Here is a 21,316-nt window from a genome sequence, read left to right as displayed (position 1 = left end):
CGAATATGGCTCCATTGGAGTTTCTCCAAACAGCTTTAGCTAAAATTTATCTTTTTTAAGCCAATCTCATGATTTGTTGAGGCCTGACCCATGATGTTTGAATGCTTGGGGCTGGTGCTACTGAGCGTCTTGTCTCCAATGATGGCCAAGACCAGCTGCTTCAGAGGAAGTTGCAAAGACCCTGAAGTGGGCAATTATGGGATAACCTGCCCATCAGGGAAGTTTCTTACTGACCCCATCAGTTATCGGTTGGCTCCTGCCCTGAACTAAGAGGGTTTACATGTCTTCTAGCTTTCTATCCTCTCTAATGTAGCTGGGGATGTTGTCATTACCCAGTGAAGTCTCCAATCCTTGTTTTGAATTTGCTTCTGCTTCTGGTTGTTTTGTAAGGTTTTCTTATCAGAGCTTGGCCCTGTTTTCTCCCCCATGATCTCTGGGTTCTGCTTGGTTTGGAGGCTCTAGTCTGTGATCAGGGTACAATGAGGAAGTTCTGGGGTAACCCAGTATGTGATAAAGGAAGACAAGTTTCTGCTGGGAGACAGCCAGTCAGTGCACTAGACTTATCACATCTAGAGATCTCAATCCTGACCCTCAGAACCCTCTGCCATCCCAACGTGACTCTTCCAAACTCTGCCCCCAGTCCTGAAGTACAGTTCTTCCTGGGGTTTGCACACAATTCTGCCAATGCCCTTCTAGCTTGCCCAGCAACCACAGTCCTGGATCCTTCCTGAGCAGAGCCTGCCTCTCATGCCAGACTGCCTGGTATTTCTGGGATAAGGAACTCCTGGCCACCCAGGCTGCAGGCATGCCTTTGCTATTTTGTAGCAATTGGCTTTGAACAGCTTCTGCTGCGATTCCATGCAACGGCTTTCTCGCTGGTGGCTGTGCACCAAACCCTCCGAGAATACGCAGAAACCTTTTTGTAGCTACAGCGGTGTCCATAGCCAGCTCGCTGTCACAGCTTGTGTCTGTAATCTAATCTTGTACGCTCCTTCTACTAGTACAGAATTTACACATGCTTCATCACCTAACACAGGCTACGGCATCCAGCACCACAGCAAACAGCCCCATCTGCCTTTTGCCATCACAACCCCGTCCAGTCTGTAAACGCCCCTCCTTTCAGAGACTGGGGCCGCGCATTGCATTAAAACCCAGCCTGTTCCCAAGTGACTGGGGACCGGAGTGAGATTTTCAAAGCTGACTAAGGGATTCAGATGCATAACTTCCATTCATTTTCATGGGAGGGGGTATCTGAATCCCCATGGCAAACCTCAGAGCTGACTCTTGGCAGCCTGACCTGTGGTGGAAGATGGGACTAGAACAGAGACCTGCTGTCTGCAGAGACCTGAGTGGCAGTGGAAGATGAAACTAGAGTTCTGAATAGAGAAGCACCAGTGCTTCCCAGGCTGCACTGAATAATGGCACTGGGTTCCCAGCTGTTTAGCTCCTGTGTGCCTATTTCTTCAAATGCCCACTAATCCTCTCTCATCAGCTGAGCTGCAATGCTTTCACCAACTGTTGCATCAGTGCTCCAAACACTGGAGGGTGTTTAACTGCACATCCCACTCTCCTGGCTTGAGGATGTTTTGAACTGGGCCAGCCTGAACTTGGGACTCCCTCACTTGCCATTTTGAATCTCTTATCTCCGAACTCTGATTCTAAAGCTGGAAATTCTGACTGAACTTCGAAACTGAGCTGCCAGCTGGAATCTAGCCCAGGCCAGATGTAATTACTGCTTGACAGCAGTTGAGTTGCCTGTGTGATGAGTTGGGGGGGTCTCATTCAGGCCAGTTCCAATGGGACAAATCACAAAACCAAATATTTTAATGGATGCCTTTGTGGGCAGTCTCAGCAGAGGCCAAAGACTGAATGGATCTTGGAGCGAGAACTCCCCGCTTTGCTCTTACCCTAAAAGAAAGTCCCTCCAAGCCCAGGATGAATCTTGACCTGTTGTTGCCCATGTTAGATTTGTTCTGTAAAAACGTGACATCGGAGCCTAATCAGAGACTTTCCACTGACTTCAAGCGGGCTTTCGATCAGACCTCCTGGCCAAGATTTTCAAATATGATTTGGGGAGCACAACTGGAATCAGCTTAAAGGGGCCTGGTTTTCCCAAGGGCTGGTGCTCAGCGTGAGCTGAAAAAATCAGGTGGTCATCTTAAAAAATAGAGCCGAGGTCTCCAAAATCCCGGCTCACTTTGGGACGTCATCTGTCTCCAAGAAGGTGAGAGGCTTCCCCAGCATGATATTCACCAAAGTCTTCCATGAAAAGCACGTCTCTCGGGGTGGCTCTCCTTTTTTTTTGGTTTGTTGGGCTTTTTCCTCTTACACCAACTGCTGTGAGATAACAGCAGAAATCTCTGCTTAAAGGTTCTCCAATTACAGTCCATGTTGCCTTGCATTAGCAGTGGAAGTTGGAGGCTTAATTACCTCCCATCCTGGCAGAGAAGCTTTATCTCTTCCTTGTGTTGCTATTAGGTAGCATTGCTGCTTGTTGATTTGCTTCAGAGTGCAATCAGCACTCTTGGTCCCATGTAAAGATTAACAAGATGAGCATCATGCAACCACTCAGGACTGATAAGTACAGGCACATATCAGGCTCTTGGTGGTCCAGTCAACGAACTTACACCTGTATGTGGCCCAGTTACCCTCCACTTTCAATGGCAGTTGCGTGATTCTAATTCCATCCTAGACAGAAGGTAGTGGTGCACACTACCCTAGCTGGGTCATCATGGCTGGAATTTTCACAAGGGGTAAGCACTCAGTAGTGCCAGTTGGGCATCTAAATAAAGGTCACATTCTCCAAAGGGTCCAGCACCCAGCAGCTCCCATTGCCACATTAATGGCCAGATTTTTAACCAAACCCAGATCCCAACATGCTGAGCTCTTGTGAAAATCTGGCCTCAGTTGTAGGTGCTGAGCACTTGGAAATCTGACCCTGAGCTCTGGTCCCAAAAGACAGTGCAACTTTATTTGGCATAACCCAAAGCTTGCACTGCTTCCAAAAGGAGGCTAGGGGGAGGGACAGAGGCACCACCCAGACATCACTAGGCCAAGACTGCATCTATTCATAATACAGAAGGAGTATCCACCTCACAGACCCCTTTCTCTATACTCCTTCCCTGACACCTCCTGGCTATGGGTCTGAGAGCCTTCTCCTCTATAGCTCCTGCCATCCGCCTCCCTGAACCCTCTCTGACTGCCCTCTGCCTCTCTTCACCTTTCTTCACTCTTGTCCCGTGTACGTGCCTCTTAATCTCTTCCCACATCCTCCAATCTCATTACCTCTTAAAAGCATGTTTTGGAATAGACAGCCCATAGAGAAGATGCTCCACTAAACTAACTTGTGCTACTTTATACTCTCCTGGCTAGTGTGTAAGTGTACCATTCTATTGGATGGAATCTGAATTCCTCAACTGTGTCCCCCAAGCCCTGTACTGCTAACAGCTGATGGAGATTCTTTCTGAGCTCAGGTGGGTGGCTCTGGGCTTCCTCTGAAGCAGGAAGATCTGTGTCAAGTCTTAGGCGGCTCACAGTTTGTTAGAGTATCCAGAACTAGCACAAATATCTGGCTGCCACAGTGACACCTCTGTGCTATCCGCAGAGGATCTAAGAGGAAGCCACGCCAGCTGGTCCTGAAGAACGATGAGGTTGACATCCTCCAAAGGAAGTCAGCGGAGTTTGTTATTGTGGCAGAGGTTCTGGAGCCAGGACTATTCTACACCAGCATAACTGCGCTTGGAGGGGTAACACAGGAGCTGATAAAGGCTGCCTGAGGCTGCAGCCCAATTGAGACAGATGTAAAGTGAGCAAGGCCAAAGCCTGCATGCTCTATTTATACACATTCTCAGCATGCTGAGGTTGAATTACAGCCTTGGCAGTGGCTCATGGCCAATGCCTTGTTATTTATAAAACGTACAGCGCCTTGGAGACAAACAAGGGAGAGGAGACACCATTCCAGCAACAGACAGAACTACAAACAAACATTAGGCTCTTTCTGGTGCTCCCGAGTGAGCGTGGAGCCCGTTTGCCAGCACATCTTGCCTGGAGCCAAAGAGGATGCATACCAGGGGGAAGGTTATCATGCATGGCACCTCACTACCCTCCCAAACCCACCAGAGCTTGATAAGGCTCTAATCCTCCAGGGGTTGCTGGGCAATGGCTGCTGGTGACTGGGGAGGCTCCATTCAGATAGGAGCACGGCTCCTTAGCCAACCCCATTAGGTTCCCTTGTGAGGTACCCAGGCTCCAGCACACGCTGGAAAAGCAGTTTCTCTCTGTGTGTGTTCCCACTGCCATGTCCATCTCACACTAGTAGGAGCCACGTGAAGCAGCTGTTTTCAGATCTCAAAACCAGGGTGGGTCCAACCTTCTGGGGCAAAGGGTCGGGGCAGATTTTGTGTCTGAACCCCGTCCGCCCATCGCTATCAGAAGCCTGATTTGGGTTGGATGCCAACTCGTTACTATTGTAAAGATTGGACGTGGCCTTGCTGAAATGGTCAGGGAAGCCCAGACTGACCTTACAAGTTTGTGCTGATGTTTACCAAATGGCTCAGCCTACAGTGAGGGCTCGGAACAGTTTCACAGTTGTGGTTAGTGATACCTCACAGGCTGGCAAAGCTAGGCTAGCGACGTACAACTGCGGGGGGTGCTGGCTCATCCATTGCTGGCTACGTCTTGTGCGCGTAGGAATCAACGGCAGCCAAAGGGACCTTGAAAGGTCATCGAGTCCAGCCCCCTGCCTTCACTGGCAGGACCAAGTACTGATTTTGCCCCAGATCCCTAAGTGGCCCCCTCAAGGATTGAACTCACAACCCTGGGTTTAGCAGGCCAATGCTCAAACCACTGAGCTATCCCTCCCCCCAAAATCACATGAACTGTTCACAACCCGCACACGGAACCTTCTTAATTCAATGCAAATCCAGGGAAATATGGACTAAATATCTGCACAACTGACTGTCCCTGAAGGAGCTTGGACTCCCCCAGCTCCAGTCTATGGGTATGTCTACACTGCAATAAAACATCCATGGCTGGCCCGTATCAGCTGACTTGGGCTTGGGCTGCAGACCGGGCTCTGGGGGACCCCACAAGGAGGGAGGGTCCCAAAGCCCAGATGTCAACACTGCAATTTTATAGCCCCGCAGCTCAAGGCAGCTGACACGGGCCAGCCGCAGGTGTTTAATTGCAGTGTAGACGTGCTCTTTAGGAGCAGAGATTGATTCTGTCCAGCTTCAGTGCATTGCATAGGGAAGTAGTAGTGCTCTCCCCAGCTCCAAATTTACTGCACCATCGTGGGAAATGCCAATGACATCCCTAGGTGAGCAGAAACCTCATCTGAACAGCTCCAGTAGATTCCTGGATGCTCAAGACTTAGCCGGCAATGGATAAGCCAGTGCCCACCACAGCCAAAAGGCTAATAGCTATGGGAACAAATCTGTAGGCAAGTGTTTCACTTCAGCCCTTCCAACAGCTGTGAGGGAGACAGAGGGCTGGGTGCAGGTTCCAATGGGAACAGCAGGTTCCCAACCCTTCTGCAGGGACAGTGCTGTAGTTAGATGCCAAAGACAGAGAGTCTCAGCAGCTAGATAGACAGACAGACAAAGTCATATAGACAGGGGCAGCGGGAGACTCAGATACACTGAGACAAGACTATCGCTAATGATGTTTTTCCTTGGCCGCCTCTTCCGTGCATCCTTGTAACATCAGTCAAGATTTTCCTCTCTCTGATCTCAGATGACACTCTCCACCCACCCCCAACACAACAAGAGCGCACAGACCAAAGCAACTCAGCTCCCCACGTGCCAACCCCAATGGTCACATCCCCAAACACCCCCTCTCCAAACTGCCTCAGGCACACTACCCTCACATTGGCCCGAACCCCAAATCGCTCACCCCAAAGTGCCCCTTATGACATTCCTGCCAAATCCTCCGACCCCCACAAATCACCCCAAACACACCAAAGGGCCCCAGCATCCAGATAACCCCAACACGGACCACCCAACCCACACATACACACCTAGATTTATCTTAAGACACATGCACCCCAACACACACCCCTTGGAGAGATAGGAAATGCAGGGTTTGTCCTCCTTTTGGTAGCCTGATGACCACGTCACAGCTGGCCCTGTGCACTCATGCCATCTGACACCCAGAAGCCTCTTTGCCTCCATCAGCGGATTTTTATTACACTGCCAACAGCTCCACTCTGCTGTTTGTCCCCAGTGGGACTGGCTGGGCTGCCGCCTTCATCTCACTTCAGTTTTCCCACCGTAAGACTGGCACTCACAACACTGACGCCCGCTTCTAGCTCCAAGCCCCAAAACAAACAGCACTGAAACTAATCAACCTACGCTCCCCCCAGTATATTAATAACGGTTTGAAACAACCACCCTAACCCCAAGCAGAGGTTGTTGGGATTTTACCCCAAAAGGGGAGAAGTGCCAGAGACCCCAGGAAACCCACCAGGGACTTCACTATTGCTATTGATTTTAAGTGGAAAGTGCTCAGATCCCACGATGATGGCTGGCACCACAGAACCCACAGACAGTCTCTCAGCACCATTAGTGCTCGGGCTCAAACTGGGCCGAGAAAGGCCCCCAGAGCAAGTATCACCAAATCCACAGCTTGACACAAACGCCAGCCTTGTTCCAGGGATAGAAGAGCAAGGTATGAGGTTGGGCGGGGGTGGGGGAGGAGCAGGGCCGAATTGAGGGTCACTGGCAAAGCTGTGGAGGACCCCAGAATAACTGGGGGTGCTGCTGTTGGGGATTAAGGCACCTGGGCAGTCGAGCGGATCAGGAATTTTTCAACAACACTTATTGTCAATGGAAAAGGCCAATTTGTCTAAATTGAAACTTTTCACTGAAATAGTGCAGGTTCAACAAAACTTTTCCCCAGAAAGTTTCTTGGGCCCAGGATAGAATTCCTGGTCGAAATGAGAGAGCCCCAGTGATCAGGGCACGCAGCAGGGATGTGGGAACCCAGGTTCAGGTCCTTGGTCTTCCTGATTTGGAGCGGGGACATAACCCTGGGTCTCCACCATCTCAAGTGAGTGCCCTGACCCCCAGGGTATTCTGCGGTTGGGGTCTCTCCTGCTGGAGCTGTTGCACGTTGCACTGAGCCAGGGCCAGAAAGGATGACTCTATAGCCCAGTGGTAAGGCCACCAGAGCAGGGACTTGAACCTGGATCTCTCACATCCCAGGTGAATGCCTGGCCACCTGGCTTTTCTGGGGTGGCACTCTGGCTATGTCTACACACCTAAAAAATCTCAGAGCCCAGGTCAACTGACTCAGGGTATGTCTACACCCAGCCGCTAGTTCGGCGGCTGGGAATCGAAGTTCTGGGTTCGACTTATCGCGTCTTGTCTGGACGCGATAAGTCGAACCAGGAAGTGATCGCCGTCGACTGCGGTACTCCAGCTATACGAGAGGAGTACCGCGGCGTCGACGGGGGAGCCTGCCTGCCGCGTGTGGACCGAGATAAGTTCGAACTAAGGTACTTCGACTTCAGCTACGTTATTCACGTAGCTGAAGTTGCGTACCTTAGTTCGAATTGGGGGGTAAGTGTAGACCAGGCCTTAGACATGCACTGCGGGGATAAAAATAGCAGTGTAGACGTTCAGATTCGGGCTGGAAACCTGGCAAGAGGTGAGGGCCTTGGAGCCCAGGCTAGTCCAAGTGGGAATGCCAACATTGCTAGTTTAAGCCCCGTGCACAGACCCCATGAGTCCAAGTCAGTTGACCCAGGCTCTGAAATTTGCTGCTGTGGGTACTTTTTGTCTGTGTAGACGTGTTTTTCTCTCTCTGGTTTTTCTAAAGGTCTCAGTTTTGTCCCAATGTGGAATCAAACCAAATGCCAAAACCTCAACGTTTTTCACAAAACAAAGTTCTTTTCTAGGGCTGCCAACCCTCCAGAATAGTCCTGGAGTCTCCAGGAATTAGAGATTCATTTTTAATTAAAGGTTACGTCATGTGCACAGACACAGAGTGGTGCACACAAACACCCACCCACGCATGCACCCCAGCTATAAACTCAGCCAGAGGATCTGCTACAGCCATTTCCATTTCAAATACCAGGAACCAGATCTCCTCTCTAGCTCGCAGCCTGACAGTTAAAAAGAAAATTCTTCTTTGTTTTTTTCCACCTGCATCCCTCAGGGAAACACAGCTCAGGTGTTGGGCCACACATGTCTGCAGACAGGTCTCTTCTTCTAAACAGCTTTACAGCTGCAAACAAAAGCAGGTCAAGTGAGCTGCCCAAGCATGTCAGAATCCCCTTGCATGTGAACAGGGCTACCAGCTACTCCACACTAGTATCTCGGGATGCCTTGGATAGATTAACCCTTTGCAAGGCAGGACATTGTTGTGCAAGACCAGCACTATCCCTTCCTAAAGCCACCAGACAATAAGGAGTCTAAGCAGACAAGCGTGACGTGCCCTCAGGGCGAGAGCAAGGGACTGGGAGTTGCAGCTCCAGGTGCTATGCTGGGATCTGGAAGGCAGTGTAGGTCTAGCAGGTAGAGCAGGGGCAGTGGAAACCAGAATTCCTGGGTTCTATACAGGCTGACTTCAACATCTACTTTGTACTTTCTTAGCATATTCATGAAATGTTCTCCAAGTGTTTAATTAATTCATCACAGCTATCGGTGGGATAGGCCACTATCACTATCTACATTTTACCAAGAGAACAAACAGGCAGAGAGGATAAGCCCAAACTTTTCAAATTCAGTGGCAAAAGATAGGCACCTAAATAAAAATTTAAGTGCCCGTGTTTAACGACCCAAGTTTGAAAATTTGGCCTTAAGAGTCACCTAGTTAGCTCATGGCAGAGCCAGGAATGGAACCTCGGGGTCCTGGCTTCCATGCCCCCGTACTCTAACCACTAGCCCCCACTCACTCCCTGAGGCAGAAATAGCATCCTGCAGTCCTGACTCCCCATCCCCTGCTCTAAGCACTAGACCTGCGCTGCCCTCCACGAGCTAAGGATAGAACCCAGAAGTCCTGCTTCCCCAGCCCTGGGGCTCTGACGCACCATTGTAAATTCTCTTCTTTGCCAGGAACATATTTCAAAGTGAAAACACACAAGGCAAATGTCGCACACTTTCCCGCACTCCTGCTGCTCTCCCTCCCCTTTCAGTCTAAACTTTGTTTCATGCTGGAAGGGGTCTATAATTTGTGCGCTGCAGAGCTACATTCTCTCAGGCACTCTCTCTCAACTCTTTCCTAATGCAGGTTATTTCCCTCTGCGAGTCGGACACATCCACAGCATTTAACTTCTGAGCAAGCGTCGGGCTGGCAGACCTGCTGACAAAGAGCTGCCGTTAATTTGACGCTGCACAGAGCCTGCCCCGTATCATTTATTCATAGACACTGGTTTATTGTATTACTGGTGGATGAAAAGCCACATTCAGAAGTTTCAAACATACTCCTTTCCAAGGAGAGGAGAAGTAGATACAGCTTTACGAGGGCAGGGAACTGGACCTCTGGAGGTCCCTTCCAGTCCTAGGATTCTATTTTGGCACTAAACCCCGAACGCCTGCAGCCATTTGACAGGAAATGGACCCTCCTCCGATATTAAGCAAAATTCTTTACGCGGCCAATCTGCCACTGGGGAGAGTAAGGGGAGTTTTTGCTGTAGGAATAATAATGCTCAGAGAAAAGTCTGGAGCGCGCTCGACTTAGTTTGTACACAGGGAAACCAACAGACGTCACTAAGAGTGGACATACGGGCGTGGGTTTTTAAAGCAAGAGCTTATCTCTGAGTGGTATTGAAATGTAGTATTTGAGCAGTGAGCACCTCACAGTCTTTCATGGGCTTATCCTCCCAGCACCCCTGTGTGGTAGTGCAGTGCTTTATCCCCATTGTATGACTGGGAGACTGAGGCCGTGGGGACACATCTACACTGCGTTTTAAAACCCGCCGCAGAGCGTCTCAGCCTGGGTCTACAGACTCTGGCTCGCGTTACAACACTAAAAATGAAGGCTGGGGTGGGCTTCAGAGCCCAAGCTACACAGCTGTATTTAGCGCCATAGCATGAGCCCGAGTCTGTAGTCCTGGGCTCTAAGACTCACTGCCGCGGGTTTTAAAACGCAGCGTAGACACATCCAGGAGGCTACGTCTATGGTCAGTCAGTGGCAGGGCAGGGAATTGACCACAGGGGCCCAAGCTAACACCCTAACCATCAGGCCGTCTTCCTTCTCCCTACACCTGCCTGCCACTGAAAGGCAGCTCCCCTACACCCCAATCCTCCAGACACAAAGCATCGAATGAGGACTCCTTGTTACTTGCTTACTATTTCTATTACTGCAGTGACTAGGAGCCTGAACAGCGATCCGGACCCCAACATGCTAGGCACTGTACAAACACACAGTCAGAGACAGCCCCAGGCCCAAAATGCTCACAGTGTATATAGACAAGACAGAGAAACGGTGGGAGTGGAACAGGAGGCCCAGAGAGGGGAAGTGACTGGTCCAAGGTCTCACAGCAGGTCAGTGGCTGAGCTGGTGAATAGAACCCAGGTCTTTGGACTCCCACTCCCTGGCCTTCACCGCTAGAGTCTAGACTGTACTTCCCCTTAAGCCTGGGCTTGTTAGCAGTGCTGGTGAAATAAAAACCAAGAGGGAAAACTGTCTCTCCCTTGTTATTCAAAATTCAAAATGTAATGAGGAAGGCTGTCACACACAGAAATACTTCAACCAGCTCCCCCTGTAGAGCAGATTCCGTCAAACCCTCATTAGATCTGGGCGCTAAATTCCCCGGAGCTTCCAGCAAGCCAATGACATTAGACAAAGACTTAAGACAAATTCCTAAGTACAGCTGTAGACCTTCCCCATGGAAGGTCGGATGGCATGATGATGAGAACGGTGTAAATACCTAGAAAGGTTAGGCTGGGGTAGGCTAGGCAGACAGACAGATTACACATGCCAACAGACAGACGAAGGAATCTGAACAGCTGCGACAGAACATCACTGCCAAGGCAATGCTTGAATCAGCGGAGGGGACACCTCTAGACATCCAAGTCTACGGATAAAGAATAAAGCTCCTCCCCAACAGCAGACGGAGCCTGGACTACACAATCCAGCCTGAGTTCTTCTAGTAAGTATCCCACCAAGGAATAATGGAACACTCGGTCTGCAGGCCGTATGGGCAGGCAGCCAGCTTACCCGAGTGGCTATACCTCGGTACAGGATCCCCCAGACACCAATCAGCAGAAATGCTGCAGCCATCGGGGATTGTTTACAACACCACACACTCATCCAGCAGCAAGGGGGGTGACCGAGAAGGATCTGAGTTAATCTCTTAAATCACAGGCTCCTCCCGAGGGAGTTAAAACCAGCAAAGAGAATGCACAGCAGATGGATTACATAGCAAGGTGCCTACTGTGGAACATGGAAGCACCATGTCACGACGAGCATATCAGAGACAACTGGCCCATCCTCTGCAGGTAGGAAGCAGCGCAGCTCCATTGACATCCTGGAGTTGCACCGCCCTGGTCTAAGGGCACATGGAACCGTGCACCAGTTCACACCAGTAGTTTAAAAACCTAGAAGAGAGCCAACCAGCCAAATTCTGCATGGGGCCAGAGACCAGCCAAACAACCAGTACCAGGATCAACCCAGCTGCCAGTGGCTAACCAGCTCTGCCAGAGCATAGTGCAGAAGAGACCACTGCAAACGTGTACACAGACCAGCCGCACACCCCAGCACTGCCAGGGAGCCAGAGGAGGCCAATCACTGCATCATTATATTGATGCGGTGCTGTGACTGTTCTGTGCCTCCCTCCACACTCCAGCACAACATCCCCTCTGCCCACTCCTCGGCCTGGCTCATGCGGGCGCGGGGTGAGAAGAGTTGGGAATGGAAGAGGAGGCTTCTTTTCCCCCCACCTCCAATGTCCTGGCTGCTTGGAGGGACTGGGAAGGATCCAGGCTTGTTGGGAGACCAGGCAGATAGAAAAGGATTTGCCCTCAGGCCTTTGGACCCCACCAGATCTGCAGGGAACGCCCCATGTGGGTCTGTAGGGCATCCCTATTCTAGTCTTCCCATCATGCCATGCAGGTGGAGAACCAAGACCAAAGCGTGCACTTGTGTCTGGCCCGGAAGGGAGGGAGGACAGTTCTTACCGGCAGAGATGGTCCGTCCGGCACATGTTCCGCAGATCCAGGCAGTTGGGCTTCTCCTTGTCCTCATAGGAGCAGCTGGGGACTATGGTCTGCCGGCGGCGCTCGGCGCAGGCCTGGTCCTTGCAGGAGCAGAAGAGCAGCCGGTAGGTGTATTCGCTGGGCACCCGGTCGAAGAACTGGCGCAGGGCCTTGTGGCACTTGCGGCGGTTGCAGCGCTCGGTGGCCGAGATCACCTTGCTGCAGGTGGAGATGTAGGCCGAGCGCAGTCTCTTGCAGTTGTCATTCAGGTTGCAGGCTTTGGCCGCATCTAGGCAGTGGTTACTTTTGGAATTGGTGGCAGGATCCATTCCTGTCCGAGCAGAGAGAGGGAGAGGGGATGGGTGTTACTCAGAGGGATGGCAGAGTGGCTGATGCTGCTGGCATGCCCCGAAACTAGGGAAGAGGAGAGAATGTATGTAACTAGGGGAGCCAGAACAGGGCATCACCACCAAAGGGTGGCTACCGCATTCTGGCATGCCCCGGCACCGAGACCCAGCTGCAGTGTCCAGGCACACACCGCACTATGCCTATTACGCTACAACTGGGATAGGCATCACCAGAACCCAGCCGAGCCACTCATTCAACGCAGCAGTCATCGGCCACATTCCTGCCAGCCGGGATGCCGCACAGCAGCGTGGCAACTGCACATGGGGAGGCACCAAACTGGTTATTTGGCAACACTTCCTTCCATTGAAAATCCGTGCCTTGAAGAGACAACTCTACATTGCAGGTCCCTGTGGCAAGGACAAGAGGAGAGCAGCTGCTTGGGTGCCACATGGGGCGAGGTGAAGTGGAGATGGCTGGGGAAAACAAGGGAAAACAAGGGAATTTATGGCCGCTTTTAGGTTTCCTGGGTGCTTTGCTCCCCCCTCTCCCAGCATATTCTTTCACTAATGCCGCTGTAATTACAGCTTGGCTCATTCCCAATCAGAGCCTGAACACAGAAGATATTTGCTTTTAAAAAGAAATGTCTGTATATGGACATATGAGCATAGGCAACAAATTGGTACAACTCCTACAAAGATCCATGTGAAAATGCAGCAGCGGCAATGGTTAACTGCGTGGCTACTGGGTAAATAAACCCCCCGGGGGGCATGTGTGACTCTGGCATCGCTGCACAGCTAGAGGCACGTGGTGAATGACGTGTGTTACAGTTGGTGCAGCTTCACGGTCTCTGTGTAAGCCACTGCAGCCTGACACAGAGGTGCTGGGCCAACTGCTACTAGCAGGGGGTCACCTCAAGTAACTGGGTGAAATATTCCCCTTCGGCCAGAAGTGAGATGCAAGGGCCTCACATGTGTTATCTGCCTAGGCGTGAATTGCGCCGTTCATGCAAAGGACAGGGAATGACAACCTGCCGCCCTGCACTGGGCGCAGTCATTCCCACCAGTAAAGTGTGGGTGTAAAGCACTACCACACTGGTAGCATTTTGCACGGACAGTGCACTGGTGACTGGTCACAAGAGGAGCCTGGTTCCTATTTACACTAAGGCCTCAGGCTCCTTTGCACTGCCAAAGCAGAGTCAATAAAAGGGCAAAGGCAGGCTCAGCAGAGCATCGGGCTCAGAGTGTCTCACACAGAGAACTGATTTCCAAGGATGAATAGATGGTTGGAACCCACTTCTCCAGAGAGGGAAACAGAAGACGAGCTGCAGGGGTAGCCCTTAGGAAGGTACACGTCCGCCAACAGACACAGATTTTACCCTTCATCCACCAGCACGGTGGCCCAGTTGAGCAAATGGAGCTTTGGGAAGACTAGAGCATGGTCCATCTGATTGGTCAAGCACCGTAGCAAACCACCTGCCCCTCACAGACCCATCTACCAAGGCAGCACCCCAGAGGCCTAACCCAGACCCCCCTAGGGTGACCAGATGTCCCGATTTTATAGGGACAGTCCCGATTTGGTTTTTTTTTCTTATATAGGCACCTATTACCCCTCACCCCCGTCCCAGTTTTTCACACTTGCTATCTGGTCACCCTGCCTGAGCCAGCTTGTCTCTGGAACTCCAGGCTGAGGGCAAAGATGCAGGTATACTAGGTACACTATATGCCCCAGCGGAGAGGGTGGACTAGATGGCCTCTTGTGGTCCCTTCCAGACCTGTGTTTTTATGATTCTACGAGCAGCTGCAGGGTTCATTGCTGTGTGCAGCTCAAACCGAGAACCATTTCCTGGTCTCTGCTGAGGAAACACCAGGCAGTTGGAGCATTTTTTTTAAAGTGTGTTAATACTTTAGAAAACTTATTTGCCAACTTGCACAGGACCCCTCTCTGCCCCCATCTGCTGGCAAATTCCAGCCCTCAGCATCACAATGGGCCAGACCCAGAGCAACCTCCACTCCCCCAGTGACTTCAATGAGAGTCACAGGAGCTCAGACCCCCTTAGTCAGGCGCTCTCAGGCATCTAAGTCAGAAAACGTGGGCACTGTCACCCGACTGAGACATTGGCGTATTCACCCCTGCGATCCGCATTACCAATTCCTGTTAGGAGGGTCACAGACAGCTGCCACCAGATCAGTGTGTATATCTGCAGCCAGAACAGGACCTGTATTTAACATGAATTTCCCTAAGGTCTGCTCGGACTAGAGGTACGCATCTGGCATGGAAGGGGTTAACCTGAGCCAGGCGAGAAGCAGCAGGGGGATCAGAGCTCATCAAATAATATTCAGTGCATAATTTATGCCATGAATTTGCAATATTTTTCTCGTCCATTATTCAATGAATAGGGATTAATTATTCGCCCAACTCTAGAACAGAATCACCTCCTATGATGTGCTGGGTCCCAGCCAGCTAGCACCTTCCCCACTGGTTCCCCCCCGGGGGCCACGTGACCACTGCCCATAAACACAGTGTATACTAGGTGCTTCTGCAGCAAAGCAGCTGCATCACTGCAGCCCCTCCAGTAGAGACGCATTGCCCTGGTGTAAGACAGGGCTGGCTCTGGTGAGGCATATCTGGAGTAAGCCATACCAGCACCAACCCTTTTTTTTTTTTCTTGCATTAGTAACTTGCACTAGTATCATCCCATGGACGTGGACAGCCCCTAGTCTAGGCAAGCTAAGAGCACTGAGCTAGAGACCCAACAGGACCGCTTGCAGCCAGGCAGGACCAGGGAGAAGGGGAGCGGTGAAGTGAAGAGAGCTGCTGGAGAAGCGGAAATGCCGGCCTGCCAAGTGCACAGCTGGATTTGCAGCATCTGCTCCCGGAATCCCAGCAATCAGCAAAAACAAAAAACAAAAACACACACACACACACACATAGACACACACACATATACAAACACACACACACACACACACACCCCGGAGAAGGAACAAGGGCTGAAATTTTTGTCAAAATGATGTATTGCCCAAGGAGAGCCAGGTGCTATTTTAAAGTCACCCAACTGCATCAGTAATTTCTTCCCTAATTTCCCCTCCCCCACAAACCAACCAGGATCCTGGATTCATCCACTGTTCCCCAGTTTCCACTGGCAGAGACAGATGGCAGCATCAAGGAGGGTTTCCTAACAGAAATATTTGTAGAGCCCTGGTAATTAGCAAATGGCAAGCAGCTACCTAGGTGGGAAACCTTGGCTTTGTTTTTTCCGCTCCCTGCTTTGTTCCATCAGTGCTCACAGGCCCCACCAAGAGCTCCCCCACAGCCAGCCCTCCTAAGCTGTTGCCTACGGAAGCAGCTGTTAAGAGAATCAGACAGCTTCTAAAGCCATCTCTGCAACTGAGACATTTCAAGCCTCGTTTGGAATACAGCCTTCCAGCACCTCTCCCTGCAGCACTCCCTGCTGGGAAAGGCCAGAATTGGAATGGCCCTACAGCCAGTGCACCTGCACCATTCCCTACAGCACCTCCTGCTGGGAGAGGCTAGAACTGGTGTAGCTGTGATCACACCCGCAGCTGGCTCTGATGTGCCATGTCACACACACTACTTGAAAAGGCAGGGACAGAAGTAGCTACAGTCCCCCCACCCCCGACACATGCACAGCCAGCTATTTATCCCACACCCTTCCCCAGCAGTGGCTTGGGGAGTGTTCTCTGCTGGGACGGTTGCTTGCCAAGCTCTAGACAAGTGCTAAGTACTAACACAGCATATACGTTAAAAACCTACTCTGCGAAATACAATACAGAACACAGAGTTTGCCCAGATTCCTGTCTTCCCAAGCTACATACGTTCTACCCTGCAACTTCCCCTTCCCTAGATACCAGAGTGAGGAGCAATAGACAGATGATAAGCAGGCAGACATGCCTGGGGGCAGCACATATGGTAGTAGGCACATGGCAGTTGTCTCTCTCCAGCTCCCAGGGCCTTTTTTCACCTTGTCCCACACTCGCTAAGCATTTGATCTGGGATCTGGTTTAGACCAGAAGGAATCAGGCACTGGTGCAGCTCGATCATGCTCTCTCTGGCCGATCCCCCTCAGAACACTTAATAGAGTGGAGCGCGCGGCATTCTGATGCACCGGCATACGTGTGGGATCAATGCACAGTGCTGGCTTATTGTATAATCCTCGTGAGCATCTGCTTCTGTCCTGCGTGAGACCTGCGGGGACCTGGATGCATTTTAATAGAGCCTGCACTTGGAAAAAGCGCAGTTTCTGGGGAGCTCGTTAATAAGGCACAAGCATTAACATTTCATGAGGCAGAAAGGCAATGGGGTCTGTGAAGCTGGGGCTTCTGAGGAAGCTCTGGGAGAGTGGCAACTCCATTCCCCTCACCCCCTGAGCTTATCCCAACCCTCACAACAGGCAGGACAGGGCCCAGGGCCCTCCAGGGGCAGGAGATGGTGCAGAGACTTCCAGGGCAGGAAAGGGGAGGTTACCTGCAACCCTGTGTATGCTGCCTACTGTGCACAGATCAAACATACAAGAGCTCGAGCCTGCATCAGGGCCTCCAGCACAGAAGTTAGGTGCTCATCAGCACCCCAGGTCCATCTCCCTCCCCATCAGCCCGTCAGGCTTCGTAGAATCTCCAATACAGGTGCGTCTGGAAGAATTTTGAGGCAAAATACTGGATATAAAGTCTGAGTCTCGCATGAATCGCTGCTAACATCCATTAATGCTGTCAGAAGCCACGTCCGCTCTCCCTAGGACTGCCTTTGGCTCTTGAGACAGATGTGTCATTATTCACCCCTTTGCCAACAGCCAGGCACTGCTAGCACAGGAAATGAATGAACATTCGCCACCAACTTGTGGCCTAAGCTCAGAGCGCTCCCTTGTCCAGCATGGGTTCCCTTCACTGCAAACATTGGGCAGAGACAGTACCAGGCAGTAGAACACTGTTCTGGCTTGAGCTAAACCTTGTTATGGGTCATACACGGCCACTGCCTTTCATTCAGAATAAATGTAAAGAATCCATTGTGATCACGTGACTGAAGCAACAGCGGCAGCACCCAAAACATAGGCACACGGAAAAGCAGAGCAGAAGCTGAATTATGTGGCTCAAAGGGTTTCAAGTGTATGGACAGGGCTTTGATTGGGGGAACAGTTTCTCTGGTCTGTGGGCGCATGCAAGAGGCACAAGACAAGGAGACAAAAGACAGAAGCAGAGAGAAAAAGCCAAGTAGACGTAACCTGGAAGCACAGTAATGTGGTCCTGAGATAAAGCTAAGAGACAAAGCTCTTTGCATACAGAGTGCTGGCTGGAAAGGCAGGCTTGGGACAATCAACAAAGGAAATGTCTGTGGGTTTGTTTGTTTTGTTCCTCCTGTGTTTGGGGAAACAATTTCTCCTCCCAACTAGAACAACTGCCAGGGTCCCAAATTTTAACCAGCTGCTCAGACCAAAAGGGGTAACAATAAAATGTAATGGTGTCTACTGCAAGGGAGACCTTCAGGCAAAGTATGGCAAGCTTTTAATGAAAGAGGAGGAGAGAAGGAATCTGGGATAGAGATAGAGACAGAGGAAAGCTGGTCTTGTGCTTAAAGAACTGGATGGGCACTCAAAAGATTTGGGTGCAATTCCCGGCTCTGCCACAGACTCCCCTGTGTGGCCTCAGGCAAGTCAGTTCATCTTTCTGGGTCTCAGTTCCCCCACCCCAATCTGTAAAATGGGGAGAATAATCCTCCCTTTGTCCCACCCTGTGTCTGCCTCATCTGTTCAGATTGTGAGCTCTTCAGGACAGGAACTGTCTCTTACTATGTGTGCATACAGGGCTTAGTGCAAGCGGCTTCTGAGCCAAGTTGGGACCACTAGGCATTACAGTAAGGATACCAGAGACAGAGGCACAAAAAGCTCTGGAGGCAGCTGGTCTCCAGAAGGGAAGCTGTGTGCACAAATGGAGGAGAACAGAGCTGAAATTGACCCCATGATGGAAGTGCATTTAGCAGCTTCCCCCACATAGCTGTGCCAACGCCCTCTCACCTGCTCTGCAAGCAACCTGCTGTTCCATGCCTTGGCTCTCCACAAACAGCTCTACTGATGCATATGAGCAGGGCCGGCTCCAGGGTTTTGGCCGCCCCAAGCAGCCAAACAAAAAAACAAAAACAAACAAACAAAAAAAGCCGCGATTGCGATCTGCGGTGGCAATTCGGCGGGAGGTCCTTTGCTCCGAGCAGGAGTGAGGGACCGTCCGCCGAATTGCCGCCAAACAGCTGGACGTGCCGCCCCTCTCCGAAGTGGCCACCCCAAGCACCTGCTTGGTAAGCTGGTGCCTGGAGCCAGCCCTGCATATGAGTCCTGCCCTCCAGCCCCCCTGACCTTCCACCCCCTGCCTCTCCAAAGCACAGACTGCTAATTGTGCCAACTTGGGCATTGGGTCTATTGATGCAGGAAACAAACACACACAAGGGGCTAGGGGGAGACCCACCACCAAAGCCATTGGTGATGGCATTTCAGGAGTTCCCAATCAGGTCAGCTGCTCTGCAGCCAGCAAGCCTGGCGTATGCAATATCTCCCTCTTTGCTTCCACAGCCCCTTTTTAAAAGGTTACGGTAATCCCACGGCTATCCCCACAGGCAATTAATGCCAGGCTGGCCCAGCCTTGTTATCGACAAACAACAGTAACAGCTCGTTTGCTTCAGTTGCTTCGGCTTCAGGTCGGGGGGAAGCTCCCGCTCCCTTCGCAGCCTCATTACTGCCATGCATGCATGGACACAGCACCAAGGGTGGAGGGCAGAAGGAATGAAGGGAGGGGCTGGGAGAAGCAGCTGCACCGAGCCACATCCTCAGCTGCTCTTAAAAGACACTGGAGAAGAAACTTGTAAGAGCGCAGGATAGAGGGAACATCCTGGGCAGGAGGCCAGGACAGGAGAAAAGCCCTCAGCAAACGGGCACACAGGGTGGTGGACTAGGGCAGGAATGGAGATGGAGTGGCATCTGAGGCAGGACAGGTGGGTGGGGTGTAGTCAGGGCAGGAGTGGTTGGATCCTCTGCAATAACAAGAGAAGAGCAGCAGGAGGGTAAGGGATGGAGCTGAACAAGGGGTGGGAAACGGAAACTGTAGGCAAGAGGCAGTGCACACATGTGTGCGGGCAGATGGGTGTAGGACATTCAGGCTTTAGAGATTCAGGCTTTTCAGTCCCTGCTTCAATCCCCACTGGGTTGGCCAAGATGGTGGCAGTCACATATGCACCACTTAATCCATCAAGAGAGGGCTAAAATGGGACTTGATTGGGATGCAGGCCTAGCGCGGGCTCCTCCGCCCAGGGCTGAATCCCACACTATGCACAAGAGAGGTGTAACAGACCAACATACAAATGTCTATCCACTCCCCGTGTTCCCAAACCGGCACCTCCTGCTCACGTCCCCTGGAGCTAGTGGTGATTCCTCCAGGAGTTTGGAGAGACGCCTGAGCAGCAGCTCTAACCTGCTTTGTGGTGACACTTAGCAGCTCTGACAGCCGTTCGGCGAGGAATCGGATCTTTTTGAAATTTAAATAACATGTTTTCCGCATTTGGCCTGGGAGACAACCTGAGGATAATCACGTTATGCCCCATGCAGCCGTGAAAGCAACGCTCTCCTTTGCTGAGCATTTCCCCATCCCATATCCCAGCCTCCCCCTCTGGCTGGCAATTCCGCACCCTCCCCCCGCCCCCCACAATTGCCAGAAACATTTCCTGTTAATCACGGGTTGGTTTTCGGAATAGATCAGCCCACGAATTAATAATCCCCGACGCCAGACACTTCACTTTTCATATTTTTCCACCAGCTAAATGTTTCCCTGATGATAATTTAATCCAAAATGCGGGGGGAGAAATGGCCGTGCTGTCTGGAACCCAAAGGCTGAGCTCCCTGGAGCACTTTTGCTTCAGAAGTTAAAACCAGGAGTTCGATTCAGCAGCAATATGATTTTACTTTCCATTTTTAAATCCTCCCTTTGAGCCACCTCTCAATTAGATTGAGAAGTCTTCAGGGCAGGGATTAGGTCAGGCAAGGCATTTGTACAGCACCTAGCACAATAGGGGTCCTGATCCTGCCTGGGCATTACTTCAGGGAAAACAATCTAGCCGCTTCCTTCAGTTAACCCTTTCAGTGCTGAACAGAGAAGGGCACTGATAGGAGATCTATGATCCTCTCCATCTGTGACCAGTCTGCTGAGCTCTTCCCCCGGCTCCATTGTACTGCTAGATGTTTTGTGAGGTGGACAAAACTGAGAACTGGCAAACTCATTTCACACAGGCCACTGAGCTGACAGACAATAACAGCTTGATCTCTCTGAGCCTGTGACCAAGGAGCATAAATAGGACCCTACCAAATTCACAGCCATAGGATTTTAAAAATCATAAATTTCATGATTTCAGCTATTTAAATCTAAAATGTCAAGGTGTTGTAATTGTAGGGGTCCTGACCCAAAAAAGGAGTTGTGGGGGGTGAGTGTCAAAAGGTTATTGTAGGGGGAGGTTGCAGTACTGCTACTCTTACTTCTGCCCTGCTGCTGACAGCGACGCTGCCTTCAGAGCTGGGTAGCTGGAGAGCAGCAGCTGTTGGCCGGGAACCCTGCTCTGAAGGCAGAACCACCAGCAGCAGCGCAGAAGTAAGGATGGCATGGTATGGTATTGCCACCCTTACTTCTGCACTGCTGCCTGCAGAGCTGGGCCCTCAGTCAGCAGCCGCCACTCTCCGGCCACCCAGCTCTGAAGGCAGCAGCGCAGAAGTAAGGGTGGCAATACTGTGACCCCCCTAAAATAACCTGTCAACCCCATGCAACTCCCTTTTGGGTCAGGGA

At 51.3% G+C, this 21,316-nt stretch overlaps 1 protein-coding gene across 1 annotated transcript in view; it reads right to left on the bottom strand.

The window, feature by feature from the left end:
* The window catches only part of GFRA2 (GDNF family receptor alpha 2), an 84,263-nt gene that overhangs the window by 39,321 nt on the left and 23,626 nt on the right, over positions 1-21,316 (bottom strand). The window contains exon 4 of the mRNA XM_029912747.1: positions 12,123-12,471. Within this exon, the coding sequence (XP_029768607.1) occupies positions 12,123-12,471 (349 nt within the window). The remainder of the gene's footprint in view (positions 1-12,122; positions 12,472-21,316) is intronic.

Source organism: Terrapene carolina, unplaced genomic scaffold (genome assembly GCF_002925995.2).
Source record: "Terrapene carolina triunguis isolate 2854851 unplaced genomic scaffold, T_m_triunguis-2.0 Scaffold53, whole genome shotgun sequence".
Lineage (NCBI taxonomy): Eukaryota > Metazoa > Chordata > Testudines > Emydidae > Terrapene > Terrapene triunguis.
Note: the sequence above shows the minus strand (reverse complement) of the source record. Positions and strands in the feature narration are given on the sequence as shown.